The sequence below is a fragment of the Vipera berus genome, assembly GCF_964194415.1.
Source record: "Vipera berus genome assembly, chromosome: 15".
In the NCBI taxonomy this organism is placed as follows: Eukaryota; Metazoa; Chordata; class Lepidosauria; order Squamata; family Viperidae; genus Vipera; species Vipera berus.
In genome coordinates this window covers 9,168,993-9,190,119 of record NC_138218.1, presented here as the reverse complement: position 1 = coordinate 9,190,119, position 21,127 = coordinate 9,168,993, and the positions used below count along the sequence as shown (strand labels likewise).

The following is a 21,127-nucleotide window of genomic DNA, read 5'->3' as shown; positions in this document are numbered from 1 at the left end:
TCGAAGAGGATCATTTTTTTCCACAATGCAGGGACCCTGATTGCTGTTATCTTAACCACCCACCCACCTGCCCATCCCAGAAGATTTGGGAAACAGCTCCATGCAGGAGAAGAAAGCAGGTTAAAGTTTCAAAGCATCGTCTAATTAGGTTTGAGTGTGTCAAACCAGGATGCCAAGGTGCTCAATTACGTCTGCCCTTGGATCGCTCCAAGCATGTTCTGAGACGACTCCTTGTGAAATTGCTTCTAAATAAAGCATATTTGCCTGCAATTTGAACACCTGGCTGAGTTTCAGCCATGTTTCTCCTTTTCATCTTCTCCATCACTCATGAGCTGAAAACATGGGAGAGATAAGGTTAGAACAAGGCTAAATATAGATGTCTTTAGTTTAATGACGACAGTCCCGTCTGGCCTGCACAATTCCTACCAACCACTAGAGGGCAGCCTTTTATATGTCCCTGCTGCCCCCTGGTGGACATTTGCAATCCCAATCTGGTAACTATACCTGAATACAGGTAGTTTTTGACTTACATATCATTTGTTTAATGACTATTTGAAGTTACAGTGGCACTGAAAAAAAGTGACTTACAACTGGTCCTCGTGCTTATGACCATCACGGCATCTGGCCTGCTATTCATCCCCTCAGTGCTTGCTAAGACATCTCTAACTCAGATGTTCTCAAGAGGTTCCTCTCAAGAGCAGGCAGCTTTTGAAAAGGGTTCACCTCAAGATGTGGAAAGCAAGCAAGCACAACACAGACCCTGCACAAAGAGACTCAACAGCTCACATGCTAAACAGCTCCTAATCTACACATCGCTTTGCTTTCCTTGGTGGGAAATGTTGTGATGGAGGGACCCTCTTTTTTCCATCCCTTCTCGTCCTAGCAGTTGAACTGAAGAACAATCTCATCACTTCTTAGCACCCTCTTTGGGGTCTACCACTAATTCTGAAGCTCCCTCTAGCTATCTCAGCTCACATCAACACACCCTAGAGCATAAAGCAGGAGGAAATGAGAATGGAGATATTTTGCTACCAGATACGGTTCTTACAGGTAAAGGTAAAGGTTCCCCCGCACATGCATGCTAGTCGTTTCCGACTCTAGGGGCCGGTGCTCATCTCCGTTTCAAAGCCGAAGAACCAGCGCTTGTCCGAGGACGACTCCGTGGTCATGTGGCCGGCATGACTAGACGCCAAAGGCGCACGGAACGCTGTTACCTTCCTACCGTAGTGGTCCCTATTTTTCTACTTGCATTTTTACGTGCTTTTGAACTAGGTTGGCAGAAGCTGGGATGAGTGACAGGCGCTCCACTCTGTTACGCGGCACTCGGGATTCGACCCGCCAAACTGCCGACCTTCTGATCGACAAGCTCAGCGTCCTAACCCACTGAGCCACCGCGTCCCTTACAGGAACCGCGTCCCTTACAGGTTCTTACAGGAAGCTAAAGTTGGCCGTAGCAGGCGTTTCTTACCTTCTGGGTCCACGTAAGACTTGGCTGGGGTGAAGGTATCTTCCAAGAAGGTCACCCCAGAAGAACTGGTCATTTCTTACAAAGACAACACAAAAAATCCAATTATGGTAAAGTGACTGCCCCTCCTAAACCACTCAGGACTTACACAGCCTATTTTTTTAAGCCAAGGAAGTCTCTGCTTGACTACAGTGCAGCGGCATTTTTCCACCTGTGAGGATAACCTCCATTCTTCTCCAAGTTCTACTCGTGCAAAAAAAGAAAAAAAGAAAAAAGTGGCCGCCGTAACTGCTTTCCGCTAAAAAAAAATAGAAATGGAATTGCGTAGGGCATGCATTTCGAAGTGTGGTTCCCAACAAACATCCAAGGGAGGGGGGGAGAAGATGCCATTCTTTTAAGAGAAGCCATTGTATAAATTAGAGACCTGTCACTTTAGAAAGAAAGATTCTTAAGAAAGTAATCAAGAAACCTCGAGTTAGGAAATGGTTTAGTTGCTGGAATTCTTAGCATCCCATCCATTTCTCCTCAACTGATCTTCCTAAAGAGATTCGGGGAGAATTGGACTTGGAAAGGAATTGCTTTGAGTTTCAGCAAGTCCTAAGATGTCCATGATTTCCAGGGATGGGAGCAGATGTAGGGTTTAGCAGATGTTGGGGGGGCGGGGTTTTCTTGACCTGGTTGGTCTCCAGGTGTACTTAGCGCTAATCACCTGAGGTGTTGTGGTCCCCATAGGGTGTGAGGCGCATGAGGAACAGGCCCTCCTGATCAAAGCAGGTCTGGAATAGAATCGCAAAGAAAACCTAAGTTGGAATCGAATTGATTTGACTTAACAAGTCACAAATAGGAACCATGAAGGATTGGCACAACCGTATTCTGCAGAAGTGCATGAGTTGTCTTCAAGAGGAGCATCCCTTGAGAACAACCTAGCACTGGATTGCCCATGACCAGCAGACTTCCATGAAAGTGTCCAAGAAGCTTCCTCTGATTCAACCATCCTAATCTATTGACAAAAATATCTATTTTCCAACAACTTTCCTTACCCTTGCTTTCATGAAGCACAGCCAATATAGTTGTTTCTTCTTCTTCTTCTTCTTCTTCTTCTTCTTCTTCTTCTTCTTCTTCTTCTTCTTCTTCTTCTTCTTCTTCTTCTTCTTCTTCTTCTTCTTCTTCTTCTTCTTCTTCTTCTTCTTCTTCCTTCTCCTCCTCCTCCTTCTTCTTCTTCTCCTTCCTCCTTTCTTCCTTCTTCCTTTTCTTCCTCCTCCTCCCTCCTCCCTTTCTTCCTTTTTCCTTCTTTTTCTTCTTCCTCCTCCTCCTCCCATCTTCTCCTCCTCCCCCATTTCTTCTTTTCCTTCTCCTCCTCCTCCTCCTCCTCCTCTTCTTCTTCCTCCTCCTCCTTTTAAGCCGTATTTTAAAGAATGGATAAATGGAAACGTCAACACACCGATATTAATAGGGCTTTCAACTAGAGTAGGAAGATGGCCCAGTGCAAATTGGCAAGGGCTTAATTAGAGTCACAATAAAAGAAGCTGCCCTGAAGGCATTTTGCTTTTTTTTTTTGCATATAGACCTTCCCCAGCTCAGCTTGTACAGAGAAAGCAAAAAGCCTTATTAATTCCCTTAGCCCTGAGCTGCCAAGCCCGGAATCCCATAGACACATTTATGGATGGTTTTTATATCACATCTGGAGGAGAGGGAAGGAAAGGGATCAGCTACATCTCAGCAGCCATAAAGGTTGGGAAAGAAAAAAGTAGAAAGCCAAGTCTAGCTCACATTTTTATCCAAGTAGGAGTAGCACATTCAAGGGGACCTACTCCTGCCCCAGTGAAAGGTGTCAGCTCATAGGAGCCAGCAGTGTGCTGCAGCTGCCCAAAAATCCAGTGCAGTCCTAGACGCTCCATAGAAGCAAAAGATGATCAGAAGACAACAGACTCCTGGACAGCCCAAGCAACAAACCAATGGTTCATTGAACAAGTCATCCCAGAGTTTTTCTTTGTAGCACAAATGACCAGGCTTAAATGATCCAATTATGGACACATTATGTGAAGACTCTGTCCTCTGGAGAAGGCAGCGACGCTAGGAAAGATGGAAGGAAAGAAGGAGAAGGAGAAGAAGAAGAAGAAGAAGAAGAAGAAGAAGGAGAAGGAGAAGGAGAAGAAGAAGAAGAAGAAGAAGAACCAAGTGGAAGGAAGGAGAAGAAGAGGACAACCAGCAGTAGAGAAGTTGTGATAGCTATGCTGGAGGAAGAATGTGAAAGACCAGTTTCGGACAGATCATCCTGATGAAAATCTATCTCTGTGGTTACTGAGACTCAGTATCAGCCCGATGGCACATAATCTATCAAAACTAATTTGCATGCAATATTGAAGCCAATTCCTGCAACTTAATGGGTCTTGCAAGACGTAACTCCTTTAGCTGGTAGATAAGTCAATTCCACTTCAGATGATTAATGGGCAGGGACCGTTTTTATAGCCCCTGAAGTTGAGGTGAGGTTGGTTGAAAACAAGAGTTAAGGATTAATTTTATTGACTGAGCTGTAATTTATGTGTTGGTTTTTACATATTTTGCCTTCTTTCTGAAGCTTTTGGAAAACAGCTGGTAGCTTGATCTAGTGTGTGTTATTTCAGAAAAAAGGCATCTCTCGGGGAAACAGATTTTATAAATACCATATTCAACCAAGTCTAGGCTTCTTCTTTTTCTCTCTCTTCTTCTTCTTTCTTTTCTCCTCTCCTTTTTGAATAATCAGAATGCTACATATTCATGGAGAGCAACTTGACCATCAGATGTCATTGCGTGAGTTGGATGGACAGAAGAATTACAGCAGGGAAGACTTGTCCCATCTATTTTGGATGACACCTTTGGGAATTAGTGAGAAGGCGAGAGGCATGCTCTCAAAATGGCTACCATGTTTGACCTTGGCTAATCACAAGAGTTCCAGTTATAAAAAAAAAAACCAACTGATCCTGATCCACTCATCCACTATCCATCTATCTGTCTATCTTTCTATCTCTCTCTCTAGCTATCCATCCATATCTATCTATTATCTATCTATCTATCTATCTATCTATCTATCTATCTATCTATCTATCTATCTATCTGTCCATATCTATCCATATCTATCATCTATATCTCCGTATCTCTCTATCTCTCTAGCTATCCATCCATATCTATCTATCTATCTATCTATCTATCTATCTATCTATCTATCTATCCATATCTATCATCTATATCTATCTCTGTCTGTATCTCTCTATCTCTGTCTCTCTATCTCTCTAGCTATCCATCCATATCTCTTATCTATCCATCCATCCATCCATATCTATTATCCATATCTATGCCTGTGTCTGTCTGTCTGTCTATCATCCATCCGTCCCCACCCATCTTCCCTATCATCTCTATCTCTATCTCTATTCTCTATCTGTATATATCTATACATCTATCCATCCATATCTATCATCTATGTCTCTCTCTCTCTCTCTCTCTCATATCTCTTTTCTTCCACTGCTTATAAAGACCTTTTTGGAGAACCGTGCACCTGCTACTCAGCAGGGAAAGGTGGGGGCCGTTATTGATGGGGTCTGTCCCGCTCATGATCTTCCCTTCATTAATTAGCTGGGCAAACACACCAGCTTTCCCGCTGACAAATGGGAAGCCCTGCGCCAGCGAACAGTGTGATTCTTTATCCGGCCTCCCCATCTATCCCCTACGAGGAGGGAGGACACTAGCAAGGCAGGCAGGTGAGCATCCCCCTACCTTACCTGTCACCGATGTACGTCAAGGCAGCAAGAAGCCAAAGCTGGGAAGAGAAGGGCAAAACTAGGTCTAACTACGGCTATCTCAGCAAGTTAGGAGGGGTGGGACTAACTATGGTGAGCACCCACCTGGCGGCTGTGTTGTAAGGAGGGGAGCAGTGGGCACCCAAGAGGTTTTCGTTGTATAGGCGGTACTAATCATGGTTTCGGAAATCGTAGTTGTAAGAACGACAATTTGACGGTTAGTTACTGGCCTGGCTTGCTCCTTTGCTATCAAGAGAAAAATAAGGATGGCAGAGGGGAAAAAAAAGCGGAAAGAAATCAGATGCTAATTCCTTAAGAGTGACTTCACGGATGTAAGCAGGCACTGAGGCCTTAGTCAATTAATCTATCTATTAATCTACCACAGGTAGTCCTTGACTTATAACGATTTGTTTAGTGACCGTTCAGAGCTACGAGGGCACTGAAAAAAAAATGACCGTTTTTCACGCTTACGATCCTCGCAGCCTCACCGCCATGACCACGTGAGTAAAATTCGGACACTTGGCAATTTTGGCTCATATTTACGATGGTTGCAGCATCCCCTGGTGGGGGTGACGGGATCCCCTTTTGTGACTTCCCGACAATCAGAGTTATCGGGGAAAGCAGACTTATTTAACCGCCGTGTTGCCAGCTTTGCATGGCGTCTTGAATGTAATCAGAGAAATCTGAATTTACCAGGCAATCTCTTTTAGCGAATAGCTCACTCTCTGTGAATTAAATGCGCCCTCCGAAACTCCTCAGCCATCCAAACGGTCTCAGATGGGTTTGGAAAACTGATTGATTGGATCTAATTGAAACTAAATCCGATGGGATGGGATTCAAAGTGAGCCCGATTCCTTAAAATGCTCTCCTGCCTCTGCAAAATAGGCACTGGCGCCCGTCCAAAATGAGCCTGGAATCACTTTGGGCGCCTCGGTTGAGAGGAGAGAAATTGAACGGCTTCCTCAATTTGTCAAATTAGTTTGAGAGCTCCGATAAATTATAGTTTCACTGAGTCAACGGGAACGTTCAAATATTCACATCGCTCCGCTACCGTCAGCCTCGACATTGGGTTTCCTCTGGGCCTTACGGTCTGTGTAATCTCCAGCCGCGTAATTTGCAAATTAATGTGGTGGTGCTAAGGATGTAATGTATTGCCTCTTTCCTAGCCTGCTGAGTCTTTTTTTTTTCCAGCAAGCCCTATTTGAAGCAAAAACCAAACTTAGAATCTATTTCCTTTTCATTGCCTTTCCCCCAGCAATCAAATTATTGTGTCCTCTCGTGTCCTCTCGTGTCCTCTCGTCTGGACTACTGCAACGCTCTCTACATGGGGCTGCCCTTGAGGACCACCCGGAAGCTCCAACTGGTACAGAATGCAGCCGCGAGAGTTGTGTTGGGAGTCTCCCGATACTCCCACGTTACACCTCTGCTCCGTGAGCTGCATTGGTTGCCAGTTGTCTTCCGGGTGAGATTCAAGGTACTGGTAACGGTGTTTAAAGCCCTTCATGGCATGGGGCCGGAGTACCTTAGGGAACATCTGCTGCCGGCATCAAGCTCCCTGCGCCCTGTGCGTTCCCACAGAGAGGGCCTCCTCAGGGTGCCACCGATCAGAGAATGTCGATTGGTGGCCCCCAGGGGGAGATCCTTCTCTGTGGGCGCTCCGGAGCTGTGGAATCAGCTACCGGTAGAGCTCCGGATGGCGCCCGATCTTCGCTCCTTTCGTCGCGATCTCAAGACGTTTTTGTTTGTACAAGCTGGCCTAGCCTGATGGGGATCGGTGGGGTTGTTTTATCTTTGGTCTCTTAATTTTATCTTGGGGTTTTTAGAATTGTACTTCTATTGTTTTAACTAGGGCAACTGTTTAATCTTTTTTTTTAATGTTTGTATTTGGTATTTTATTCTGCCCTGTGAACCGCCCTGAGTCCTCAGGGAGAAGGGCGGTATATAAATGTTATTAAATTAAATTAAATTAAATTTTCTGCAGCCAATTAAAAAACAACAGCATCGTTAGTGGAAATGCATCCTCAGGTTCAAACTTTGCTGCTGTGTTGTTGTTGGTTTTTTTTTTGGGGGGGGGGTTCAGGCTCTCAACTTAACCCAGTTTGTTTGGGGACTGTTCCAAGTTACGACGACCGCTGAAAATAAGGGATTGGTGAGGCCGTTTTTCACACTTATATTGCAAGCCGTGGTCACGCGATCAAGACATTCAGTCGCTTGGCAGCTCAAGCAAGCAACCCTATCCTGTTCCAGACAAATGGCTGTCCAACCTCTTCTTGGAAACCTCTCGTGACGAAGGGACCCGCAACTTCTGGAGGCAAGCTGTTCCACTGGTTAATTGCCCTGGCTGATAGTGAGGACAACCACACAAAAGTGGTTTTGTGTGGTTGGTGGAGCAGTGGGCTAATGCCTCCTTTAGTAACACCAGCTGCCTGCAGTTATTGCAGGTTCGAGTCCCACCAGGCTCAAGCTTGACTCAGCCTTCCATCCTTCCAAGGTAGGTAAAATGAGGACCCAGATTGTTGGGGGCAATTAAGCTGACTTTGTAATAATGCCGCTTGGGGGGGGGGGCGAAAGCCCTAATAAAGCAGGCATATACACAGAATGAAGGCTATTGCTAAGCACATTGATTTGTGCTTCTTAAGATTGTAAGCCGCCCTGAGTCTTCGGAGAAGGGCGGGATATAAATAGGATTAAAAAAAAAGTGGCTGATGACGTCAGCCATCCAAAGCAACCCCTCTGATTTAGAAAGAGTTTAATTTACCACCTGCAAGACTCTTTTAAGCCGGAGATGGGGAAAACAAACAGGCCTCTTATATTTATATTTTATATTTATTAATTTTTTATACCGCCCTTCTCCCGAAGGACTCAGGGCGGTGTCTCTCCTCCCCGCCATTCTTTGGGGAAAAAAAACCCACTTTATTTCCTTCCTCGCCGCCTTACTTAACAAACCTCGTGGGGAGAAAAAAAAAACCACACGCCCGGCCTGACAAGAGACAATGAGGTTTCCGACTGAACTCAAAAGACAGATGTTTGACAGGCAGGGAGACGAGGCACAATTAGAGAAGCAGTCTTATGCTCGGACAGATGTTAATGCAGAGCCAAAAAAAAACAAAAACAAACCAGGGGTGGAAAGAAAAACAAAACAAAACACAAGAGCTCTTTTTTTGCCATCAAACAAGCATCCGCTGGGACCGTTGCTAGCAAGCATCTCGGCATTTCAACTTGGGTTGATGGCTTCGTGTTGTTTTTTTTTTAAAAAAAATTGCGTTGTTTTACTTACTGCCAAAATTTGGAGCCGCGCCTGGAAGAGAAAAACAGAGAGAAGGAGATGGTCAACAAGCAGAGGAAGGAAACAACCAAACAGGAGGTTAATTATGCCGCCCAGAGTCAGCCCGTAGGCCAGATGGGCGGCATAAACATGTAAAAAAAAATAAATACATTAGAAGACTGCATCTAAGGGGCTGCCACAAAGAAGACCTGTTCTCCAAAGCACCAGAAGGCAGGGCAAGAAACGATGGATGGAGATTATTAAGAATAACAGAGTTGGAAGGGACCTTGGAGGTCTTCTAGTCCAACCCCCTACACAGGCAGGAAACCCTATGCCATTGCAGACAAATGGTTGTCCAGTCCCTTCTTCAGAGCCTCCAATGATGGAGCATCCACAAGTTCTGGAGGCAAGTCCTTCTGCTGACTGATTGTTCTAACTGTCAAGAAACTTCTAAGTTCTAGGTTGCTCCTCTCCTTGATTAGTTTCTACCCACTGCTTTCTTGTCGAATTCAAGGAGAGAAGCAGTCTTAGTTCTTAGAAATTTTGTGACAGTGAGAACAATTAACCAGAGATGCCTCCAGAGGTTGTGAGTGCTCCATCACTGGAGGCTTTTAAAAAGAGACGTTTGTCTGAAATGTTATAGGTTCTCCTACTTGAGTAGGGGGTTGGACTAGAAGACCTCCAAGGAATAACTCTGTTATTTGACCCCATCCATCCATCCAGTTGTAGAGAAAGTGTCTCAGGATCCCTGTATCTATTGAAGAGTAGATCTTTGTTCTTGAGGTCCCTGCTAGCCAATTCACTGGGAACAGACAGGGAGGTAACTTAGCAACAGATCTATCTTGGAATCTTGCTTCATTTTTTCTTCTAGTGCAAGGGTCTCCAAACTTGCAGCTTTAAGACTTGTGGGCCAACTCCACAAGTTCAAAGCTAAAGTTCAAGTTGAAGTCCACAAGTCTTAAAGTTGGCCATGCTGGCTTGGGAATTCTGGGAGCTGAAGTTTGTAAATCTTAAAGTTGCTTTCTTTGGAGACCCCTGTTCTAATGGGAGTGGTGAATCCCACAGTTTTGAGGATTCATTCCCCGTTTTGGGCATTAATGGAAATTGACGCACATGGAATTGACCAACCATTCTTTCTGCTGATGGTTTCAAAGGTACCATTTTCAGACAAGTTCTGTTCTAGACTTCTCTACTTTGATTTATCCATGATGTTACTCCCCTATCTCCATCTCTGCAGGCTTCCCACGGAACCGGTTTGGCTTTTGGTAGTTGAGAGGATGCTAGATCTCAAGGTGATGATGCTTCTCTTCTCCTTTTGGGGGGTGGGCTTCAACTGTCTTGCCCGCCATACTTACACACGTTAGGAGAACCGTTGGGACGGGGAAGGTAGGAGCCCGCTCTCCAGGATTTGCTCCGAAAATTCTTCTTGCATCTGCCACAGTCCTGTCCCGTTGTGTTATGTTCACATTCACACTGGAGACTTCCTTCCTTGAAAATGCACTGGTTGGCATGGAGATTACATTTACACCTGCAGGGAAAATAGAAGAGAGCAACGAGGGTGTGATCCTCTGGGCTATCTGCAGTGGTATTTAAAAATGTATGCCAGACTCTTTTGAGCTGAATCCTCAAAGCGGCTTGCACTGGCATCATAGAAATATTAAAACAGAAAAGCATTCACAAGTCATTAAAGAGCAGAACATCCAAAGCCGGGATCTGCATTTGAATGAAGCCACAAACTTTAAGGAACTCAAGCCAGGATTTGTCTGAAAACTACAAGGGACAGATTAAATGAAAACTGGATCAATAACAGTAACCCTGAGAGGGATCTCGGAGTCCTAGTGGACAATCACTTAAATATGAGCCAGCAGTGTGCGGCGGCAGCCAAAAAAGCCAATGCAATCCTAAAGCTTCAGGAAAGTGTGAGCAAACTTGATTACAAGTCTTTGCAAATTTAGAGACGCGCTTCGCAAAGTTAAAAGTTGTGTTTTGGTTTTTTTTCTCATTTGGCAGAAGGCCTTGGGACCCCACCAGTCTCATGGAACTGATGCAATATTATAAAGATTGTAGAAGACCTCGAAAAATCCTTTCTATTCTATTATTCTCTAAGGGAGAGGAGATCAGCCATGTTTGAAATAGCTGCATGTATCTTCGAAATTGTGTTTTTGGGGGGACAGGTGTGTGTGTGTGTGTGTGTGTGTGTGTGTGTGTGTGTGTGTGTGGAGTGGATGTCACAATTTCATGCCTTCCTAGACAGCCAGATTTAAACTAAAGAATGAAGTCAGTAAGCTGTTCTCTAAAAAGTTAGGCAGGCAAGCAAATAATTCATTAACAGCAAATTCATTAGCGGCAAATTGATGTCACCACAATGGGGTCAAAATCCTGAGAAACGCTCAAATCAAGAGGAGAAACAGGTGATCCACAGGAGATGAAATGTATAGAAATTCAATGAAATCTCTCTTTAATCAACAATTTGGGGCGGGAGGATTGACAAAATTGATGCCATTTGCAAAATGGCACCATTTTGTAATTACACGATTGACATGTTTATGCCTGTTTTCTAATTAACACAGAATATTTAATTAAGTCATTGCATAGTTATGCGAATGATGTGCATTTATATAGATGAGAACAACCATGTCAGTTTTACCAGATTGTTTTGTAGACAACGAACTTTGCCTGTTTGGGATTTAATTCCAAACTAAAAATCACATCCAAAGTCTGCTGAATCTGGAAAATCTAGGTTTTACTGTATTTCCAAGAAACGGTGTAAAGGGAAACACATACAAACAACTTTGTTTGGACCGTTTGAACCAACAACATGCTGAGTCACAAGGAAACCAACTCAGAGGGACAAAAGCCTTGCAGACTGAAGAAATATAGTCTCTAGGTCTTTCGTTGACCTTGATAAGTTGATGAGGTCAACACAATCCCTTGAAGGCCACAAAACATTGAAAATTGTCAGAAAATGGGAATGGTTTGGAATGGATGGATAGATGGATGGATAGATAGATAGATGGACAGATAATAGGGAAGATGGATGGGGATAGATATTTAGATAGATGATAGATAGATAGATAGATAGATAGATAGATAGATAGATAGACAGACAGGGATGGATGGATGGATGGATGGATGGACGGACGGATGGACAAATGGCAAGGAACTTTAAACTGGAGGACGTCTCTGGAATGACAATCAAGTGTGAGGTCCAAAACCTCATGAGATCTTAGAGAACCAAGATTGAATTGATCACACTGTACCGGCCACCCCATATCGTGGAATTTGGAGACCACATCCCAGCCAACAAAGGCTGTAGCCCCCAAATCCAGTTCCAATGTTGTTGACTGCTACCCTTGACCTCATCCCAGTTGATCCTCTCCAGCTGGAACCATCAACCCTCTACTCCTGAACGAAGTTCCGCCTTTGTCTGCCTTCGGTCTGGCCTCCTTAATTTCAGCTCAAGCCTCCCTAATCTGGAGCTTGCGTGAAGAATGCACAATCCAAGAAAGCTGGTCTGCATGTCCCTCCCCCCCCCCGCCTCCCTTAACCGATTTCGTTCCATCTCATTGAGCTGTCCCCTTGTTCAGCTGTTCCATTATCTCCCTGCACTTGACAAGTTCCTTTGGAGTCGCCCGCCTCTTACACAGATAATTGCTGTTCCAAATCAAATAATCAATGCATATTTAAGTAACCAGCAGACTATTCCTCGCGGAACTGCTTGCAGGCCCTTGCACGGGGTCTGTTAACACTCAAAAGTTGATCCCTTTGCAACCTATCCGTATTTTGCTTTACGGGCCCCTTCCGAGAACAAAGTATAATCGACTTGTTCCCGACAGATCGGCAGCAAAGATTACATGGGGGGGTGGGGGGTGGGGGGGGTGGGGGTGGGGAGAGAGAGAGAATTATCACACATACCCAGCAAATAAGATGAAACAAAACGACTCTGTGTTTTCCAGGTTGTATAAGAGATAAAATATTAACTCATCTTTCTTTTCCTTTCTCCCCCACCGTTCTAACTAAGGCTCTTTTCAGAATCTTAATAAGATTTGGGACTTGCGGCTTAACACCTGAGCAACCTCTTGTTTCCATCAAGTCACATCTGGAGAAACGTTTTCATGTTCCGATTGCTGCACATTAAAGGAGCAGAATTGGTCATTTAGAAGCAATTCGAAGCAGGGCGACGAAGTCGGACTGGGGAACTGAGGCCATATCTAAGGTTTGGGGCTGTTCAGCTGGAGAATACAGAATGACAGAGTTGGAAGGGGCCTTGGAGGTCTTCTAGCCCAACCCCTTCCTCAAGCAGGAGACCCTTTACAATTCCGGACAAATGGCTGTCCAGTCTCTTCTTGAAAAGATGATGGAGCACTCACAACTCCCAGAGGCAAGCCGTTCCATTGGTTGATTGTCCTCACTGTCAGGAAGTTTCTCCTTAGTTCTAAGTTGCTTCTCTCTTGATTAGTTCCCATCTGTTGCTTCTTGTCCTGCCTTCGGGTTCTTTGTAGAATAGGTCGACCCCCTTTTCCTCTGTGACAAACCCCCTCAAGCGTTGGAAGGCTGCTATCATGTCAGCCCTAGTCCTTCCCTTTGTTAGATTAGAAGGCTAAACAGTAAAATAAATGATTGATTCATCTGTCTTTCAATCAGCAGCCAGCACCCAATATCCAGACAAGCAGGGATTAACACCAGACAAATGATCAAAGAGGGGAAAAAAACAATATCCTAACCAAGGGATTATCAAGATGGAAACCACACCTTCACCAAGGCTGAAAGGAGAAGCAACTATATGTAAACAGGGAGCAAACGCCACTCTCGCCAGCACTGATGATGTTGCCTAGTTGGGTCATGAAATGTCTGCAAGAAAACCACCAATGTTAGAGAGCACCAAGGACCTCACAGTCGTTGTCGTCGTCGTCGTCGTCCTCCTCCTCCTCCTCCTCCTCCTCCAACCCCATTCCCTTCTAGCACTGATGATGTTGCCTAGTTGGGTCATGAAATGTCTGCAAGAAAACCACCAATGTTAGAGAGCACCAAGGACCTCACAGTCGTTGTCGTCATCGTTGTCGTCGTCGTCCTCCTCCTCCTCCTCCTCCTCCTCCTTCTCCTCCTCCTCCTCCTCCTCCTCCAACCCCATTCCCTTCTAGCACTGATGATGTTGCCTAGTTGGGTCATGAAATGTCTGCAAGAAAACCACCAATGTTAGAGAGCACCAAGGACCTCACAGTCCTCCTCCTCCTCCTCCTCCTCCTCCTCCTCCTCCAACCCCATTCCCTTCTAGCACTGATGATGTTACCTAGTTGGGTAATGAAACATCTGTAGAAAACAACCAAGTTCAGAGAGCATCAAGGACTGAACACATTCCTGGAATTTTCATTTTTTTTTCCTGGTGGATTCCCTTATCTCACCCCATTTTTTCCCTTTCCTTATTCTAAGTGAAATCCTCCCTCCCTCCCTCCCTCCCTCCCTCCCTCCCTCCCTCCCTCCCTTCCTTCCTTCCTTCCTTCCTTCCTTCCTTCCTTCCCTCTTTCTCCTGTCCTGAATTTGTGAGAGCTTGCTTTCACTTGGTCAAAGATAAAAAAAAAGCTCGTTACCAAGTTAGTCCATCATCAAAGCAAGAGACAGATGGAAACTGTTGTGCCCACCCAAAGGAGATTGGCTTCCAGCCCGCTCCGTCACGTGAGTAGAAGATAGCAGTGTGAAAATCTGAACCCTGATATCCCTATAAATAGAGCCTGCATTTAATTCACAGCAGTTATGGGAAGGTTTTCAAACATGCTCTACGATAAATCTATTTATGGGGAGCGATTGATCTTTGAAAATCAATCCTTGAAGGTTATTCTGCCGTGCCAGCCTGGTAGCAAATGATGCCACATGTATGGAGCAAGGGAGGGAGGGAAGGAGGGAGGAAGAAGGAGAAAGAAGGAAGGAGAAAGGGAAGGAAGGAAGGAAGGAAGGAAGGAAGGAAGGAAGGAAGGAAGGAAGGAAATTAAATTAAGAAGGGAAACATTCCAAGGTACAGAGAACCTGCAAATACTTTTAGGCCAAGTGAGAAAACTTAATAATTAGTCTGTAATTTATATGCATCTCCTTAATTGGATTGTACATAATAGGAGCCTTCAGCTCACGCCCATGCCATTAACTCCAATTTCACTCTGTCTATCCAGGCAACCTCAAGATCTACCAGCTGTTAAATAAAGGAGAAAATTAAATTGACCAGGCAGGATGTCAACTCTGATCTTTCCTGCTTCGTCTGCAGGTGCTCCATGTGCAAAGTGAGAAGAAACGAGATTGAAAAGATCTTCCTTCCTTCCTTCCTTCCTCTCTCATTCTCCTTTTCTCCTTCCTTCCTTCCTTCCTTCCTTCCTTCCTTCCTTCCTTCCTTCCTTCCTCTCTCATCTCCTTTTCTCCTTCCTTCTTTCCTTCCTCTTTCTCTCATTCTCCCTTCCTTCCTTCCTTCCTTCCTTCCTTCCTTCCTTCCTTCCTTCCTCTCTCATTCTCCTTTTTTCCTTCTTTCCTCTTTCTCTTTCTCTTTTTCTCCTTCCTTCCTTCCTTCCTTCCTTCCTTCCTTCCTTCCTTCCTTCCTTCCTTCCTTCCTTCCTCTTTCTTTCTTTCTTTCTTTCTTTCTTTCTTTCTTTCTTTCTTTCTTTCTTTCTTTCTTTCTTTCTTTCTTTCTTTCTTTCCTCTCCCATATCTAAGGCAATCCCCTAAAACTAGCTTTCCCTTCCTACCCCCTCGGATTCCTCCATTCTGCTCTGCCGTGCCAGCCCTTGCTCACCAAAGACAGACGTTCTGCTTTCTATTCCTGTCCCGGGCCTGGCACCTCCTTTGGTTACTTACTAGATCAATAGGGGCAGGATGGAAGGACTAGCTTGGGAGGGAGGAGGGAAGGAGGAATAAAAATAACCTGTCCTTTAAAGGAGAGAGTCGCAATCTGCAAACTTTCCCTCCTGTCCAGCAGAACAATTGTCTGGCATCGTTGTTTTTTTTTGCCATCGTGTTGTTTGGTGAAAGAGAATTGGTTTTGACATTTCTTGCAAGGGAGAAGAGGATTTTTCCTGAGGGGGGGGGAAGGGAGGGAGGAAGAAAAGGAAGGAAGGAAGAAAAAAGAAGAGAAGGAAGGAGGATTGAGAGGAAAGGAAGGAAGGAAAAAAGAGAAAGATGGAGGGTTGAGAGAAGGGAAGGGAAGGGAGGGTGGAAGGAAGGAAGGAAAGAAAAAAAGAATAGAGAAGGAAGGAGGGTTGAAAGGAAAGGGAAGGAAGGAAGGAAGGAAGGAAGGAAGGAAGGAAGGAAGGGAGGGTAGAAGGAAGGAAAGAAAAAAGAATAGAGAAGGAAGGAGGGTTGAAAGGGAAGGAAGAAAGGAAGGAAGGAAGGAAGGAAGGAAGGAAGGAAGGAAGGAAGGAAGGAAGGAAGGAAGGAGACTGATTGCAAACGAAAGAACAGTCATTCATATTCACCTCTTGGCTTTCTTGTCACTTAAGTACGTATAAGAACATTTCATTCCACTCTGGAGAATTTCATCAAAATGTTTGTTTGTTTGTTTTAGCAAAAAAAAAAAAAAAGCTCCCCAAAGCAATTTCTTTCCCATCAAATAAAAGGTGGGTGTTTTGTTTTGGTTTTTTTTTGTTTTTTTAGGGTGGTTTGTTTAAAGGAAAAGATACCACAGAATCATCACACGCCTGAAACCGTTGGGTGGTTCTGAACCAACAAGACGCCCCTTGGCGCCTTTCCTTCTCGATACCGGATGCCAGCCACGAAAGAATTTTTTTAAAAAAAAACCCAAAAGGAAAGCCAAGCTCCAATTACCTGCCTGTGACCTCAATATTGGAGATGGCGTAGAAGTATTTGTATAAGTTCTCCCGCTGGACGTAGGTGCCTCCGAGGGCCGGTTTCAAGAGCCGTATCCTCAAGTCCGTCACGGTGAAGAAGTCCTTAAGGCCCTTGGCGCTCTCCAGCCTGGTGTAAAGGTTGTCCATATTTCGAAGCTCGGGCCCAGCAAAAATGGCGAAGCGGTCCTTCACCTCAAATCTTGCCTCCTTCTCCTTCTTGGAGCCCGCCCAGCGAGAGTACTCCTCCGTGCAGATGACCCTGTTGACGCTGGTGGCGGACAGCTCCCTCACTTTCCGTGCCGGCATGCCGAAGGCCTCGTTGCATTCGTCCGCGTAGTACTGGTAGGGGTGCCAAGTCCTCCCGTTGTCCACCGACTTCTCCAAGATCATTTTGGTGGGACGGCCGTACTCGAAAGTCAAGACGACGTCGTCGGTCAGCTCGACGGTCTTGTTCCAAGACAAGGTGATGTTGGCCAACAGAGGCTTCGGGTAACGGCTCCAGGTCACGCTCTGCCAGTAGGTGGCCAGGCCTTCGTCTTCTTTGTCGAACATCAGCTTGGGAGGATGGGCCAGGTCCGGATTGGAAGCGTCGCACTCGTCGCTACACAAGTACGGGTTTTCCTGCAAGAAGAAGAAGGAGGAAGAGAATGAGGAGGAGGAGGAGAAGGAGGAGGAAGGAGAGATAGGAAGAGCTTTGGACATGGAACAATAAGGTTGGGAGTGACCTCAGGGGTCTTCTAGTCCAGAGGTCCCCAAACTTTTGGGCACCAGGGATCGGTTCCGTGGAGAGACGTTTTTCCGCAGACCAGAGAGTGTGTGGTTTTGTGTGTTGCCTGCATCCCACGGATGGGACCTTGCTTGTTTGTGCGGACCGTCTGCTGGCATGCCACGGCCCAGTACTGGTCCACGGACTGGGGGTTGGGGACCCCTGTTCTAGTCCAACATCTGGTGCAACCCAGAATGCAAAATAACAGAGTATAACCTTATTCCAACATCCTTCCTCAGTGTTGCAGAAGAATTCTTTATGAACCAAAACAGAGAGATGACAGCGCCAGGGAAGAAATTTGGTTTCCTAGGCTGGTCTACCTTGCAGGGCTGGTAAGTTAATCCGTTTTGCTCCCACGGGTCTCTTGCAAACGTCTGTTCAAAGGGATTGCTTTAACTGGCAACCTGAATTGGTCTGCTGAAAGGGGACATTTTAATTTTATTTTATTTTTTTGCTTTCAACATAGTGAAAGGGGAGGGGGCTTGCCGGCTCCAACCCCCCCTCCTCCCTATATATTTTAAGTGAAATTGTTATTAATATCTAAGTCGTTGAGGTTTTTTTTTGTGTTTTTTTTAAAGCAGACATCTGTTCAGAATGCAAAAGCCCAGAGATTGCAGAGCATAGAAAAAAAAAGAAATAAACCACAATGGTTAATTTATTGTCCTTGACTTAACCCACAAACAACTGAAAGCACTTTTTTTTAAAAAAAAGCAACAATTACAAAACAACAGATGCACGCACGTGCAGCACAATCTTTGCGGCCTCCAACATGACTCAGCTGTTGCCTTTTTTTTTATTACTCTCTATTCCTCTAGAAACGGCCTTATTTCAAAGCTGGTTTAGCACGACGGAATAAATATTAGATATGGCTTTGCCAGACACAACAGACAGAGTCACACAGGGTACAATAAGCGAAATAAATCTGCATATTATAATTTAAGGTACTGGCTTGGTTCACGCAACCTCGTAAGGCCAGGGCGGTGTTCCCACACACTTAAAAAAAACAAAACACACCTATCCAACTTTATTTTATCTTCGTTTAGCGTTTTGTGCGACCCTCCAGGCTCTGTTGTTCAGTTAAACAGGGCCAGTTCCTTATTTTAAGTACACCAGGGCGCCTAGTAAACCAGGCGCATCTATTTCTTCTTTTAGCCAGAGATTTGGCGGCGGGGGGGGGGGAGGTTTTCATCCAATCGTATCCTGCAGAGGGGATGATGGAAGGACTTAACAAATTGCTATAATTTAAGAATGGATGGTGAAGGCAACGGAATCAGCAGATGTGGCGAAACGTATTACAGATAAGCCTCAACTTACAACAATAGTGACCTTTCCACGTTATACTGACACAAGCATTCCAGACAAATGGCTGTCCAGTCTCTTCTTGAAAACCTCCAGCCATGGAGCACCCACAACTTCTGGAGGCAAGGAGTTCCCCTGGCTAATTGTTCTGACTGTCGGGAAATTTCTCCTTGATGAGTTTCCACCCGTTACTTCTTCTCCTGCCCCTGGGTGCTTTGAAGAATAGGCTTAAATTTAAGGGCGGGGGGGGAGGAGACTAGGAATTAAAGGATTCCCCCCCAAAAAAAAACCCACTTTCTGCATCCTTCTGCAGAATCAACTTTGAGCAAACGCAGGCTGAAACCCAGCACCCCGTATATAACATTGGAAGATAATTAAATATCTCCCTCTGAGGCATAAATTGATAACCCACAAAAGATCAGGCGGGGATTCCTAGTGAACCGAAGTTATTTTGCCGACAATTAATTTCAATTCCATTCACAGATTTCGAGGAAGGGAGCTGCCTTAATTAATTTAGAGCGATTACTGCTAATAGCCAGTAAAGCGGGGAAACACCAGCGCAGAGACGTATCAAATAATAAGAACCAGAGACGGGATAAAAGGCAGGCCAGCCTCGCCAGCGTTAAAAAAAGGAGCAGTTCGGGGATTTAAAAGCCCCTCGCTCTTATTTTTTATTTTTTTTAGAAATTGTTTTTATAGAGTTGAGAGGCAGCCTTGCCCGGAACAAGCAGCACAAACGCATGAAATGGGTATAAACAGGATAAAGAGACAGCCTAAAACCTGTCAGGTTGAAATAACAGGAGCGTTTTGACTTGCAAGAGTTCTTTCGGTGACCGAGGTTACAACGGCATCGCAAAGTGACTTTTTCACACCCTTCAACCATGGTTGCATCTCTGGTCTAAATTCGGACGCTCGGCAAGTGGCGTGTTTTTAGGATGGTTGAGTTGTCCCGGGGTCATGTGGTCCTCCTTTTGTGACCCTCTGACAATCTGGGGAAGCCAGCTTCACTTACTAACCATGTTACTAACTTAACAATTGCGGCGATTCACTTAACAGCTCTGGCAAGAAAGGTGGTAAAACCGGGCAAAACCTGCTTAGCAAATGTCTCGCTTAGCGACAGAAATTTTGGGCACAGTTGTGGCCGTAAGTCAAGGACTACCTGTAGTTGACTAGAGTTTATTACTGCTATCTGTTCTGTTCTGTTCTATTCTGCTTTAATTTTATTCTTTTGCATTCTGTTCTGTTCTAATTCTTATTCTATTCTATTCTATTCTATTCTATTCTATTCTATTCTATTCTATTCTATTCTATTCTATTCTATTCTATTCTATTCTTCTGCATTCTGTTCTATTCTATTATGTTCTGTTCTGTTCTGTTCTGTTCTGTTCTATTCTATTCTATTCTACTCTATTCTTCTGCATTCTGTTCTATTCTATTATGTTCTGTTCTGTTCTGTTCTATTCTGTTCTACCCTACCCTACCCTACCCTACCCTACCCTACCCTACCCTACCCTACCCTACCCTACTCTACTCTACTCTACTCTACTCTACTCTACTCTACTCTATTCTACTCTACTCTATTCTATTCTATTCTATTCTATTCTATTCTATTCTATTCTATTCTATTCTATTCTATTCTATTCTATTCTATTCTATAGAATCTGGTCAGCTAACAATGAAAGCTAAATTGGCCCCAGATAAGGGACAACGGAATTCAAGGAGGGGGGTGGGCCTGGACTTAGGCCTTTGGTGATAACGGAATGATTCCAAACTGATGACACATTTAACTCCACCTTCCACTTCAGCGTGCTCTTCTCCTTCAGGGCCTGACTCTAAATAGGCGGGTTAGTTTCCTCCTGAGTGATGTGTCCTTCACCTGATTGCACCCGTCTCCTTGGAGGAAATACGGTTGGCACAGCCAAGACCCTGCTGAGTTAAATTAAGCAACCGAAGCTCTAATCCAGGGAGGTTTCAAATTTCTGAATTTCTGCCTCTCTTCCTACCTCTTCGGGGGTGGGGGGGGGGAAATCGATCGGCTGCTCTTTCCCAGACCTCAGGGCTGTTGTTGTTTCCCCCCCCCCTTTCTTTTTTGATTGTGTCCCAACGCAAAGGCTGCTTGGCATCCAAAGTCATCCGTGGCAACTCCCCTGGCAAGCGAGGGGCAGCTTGGGGTTGCCCTGAATCAGCGGGGGGGAAAAAAGATGCCATAATCGGAGCCGGAGGTTTTTAGTCCCTCGTTTGCTCCCCTGCTTCTTCTGCCTGCTTTGCTCTTCTTTCCCTTTGGGTTAATTTTGACTTCCACCCCCCCTGCCCCCCCCCCCAGCATCCGAGCATCACTTAAGCTCATCTCTCCACCACCACCACCCTGCCCGCCCGCCTCCCTTGGCGGAGAGAGAAAGAGAGGGCCGTGTGTGCGTGTGCGAAAGAGACTGCTATTGGTGTATCTGTTTGTCTGCAAGACGATGGCCAGCGTTCGCCTTAGGATTGGTTTGAAAGCTGTGGGTTCTGTTCAAACTTTGGGTAGAGGGTTCGAGTTCTTCTTGCATGGGAGGGGGGAGAGTGGAGGGGAAGGGAGGGAGGAAAGGAAGATTTTAGTGGGGATTTTTTTTATTTCTTTCTTGGTTTGCACCTTGCCATTCTTTCCTTCCTTCCTCTTCCCTCCCCTCTTCCCTCCTTCATCTTGTTTTCCTTTCCTTCATCCCTCCATCCTTCCCTTGCCCTTTTCTCTCTCTCTCT

At 45.1% G+C, this 21,127-nt stretch overlaps 1 protein-coding gene across 1 annotated transcript in view; it reads right to left on the bottom strand.

The window, feature by feature from the left end:
• NTNG2 (netrin G2) overlaps positions 1–21,127 on the bottom strand; it is a 41,818-nt gene that overhangs the window by 6,205 nt on the left and 14,486 nt on the right. The window contains exons 2-3 of the mRNA XM_081339828.1: positions 16,304–16,947; positions 9,838–10,031 (exon numbers count right to left, since the gene is read on the bottom strand). Of these exons, the coding sequence (XP_081195954.1) occupies positions 9,838–10,031; positions 16,304–16,947 (838 nt within the window). The remainder of the gene's footprint in view (positions 1–9,837; positions 10,032–16,303; positions 16,948–21,127) is intronic.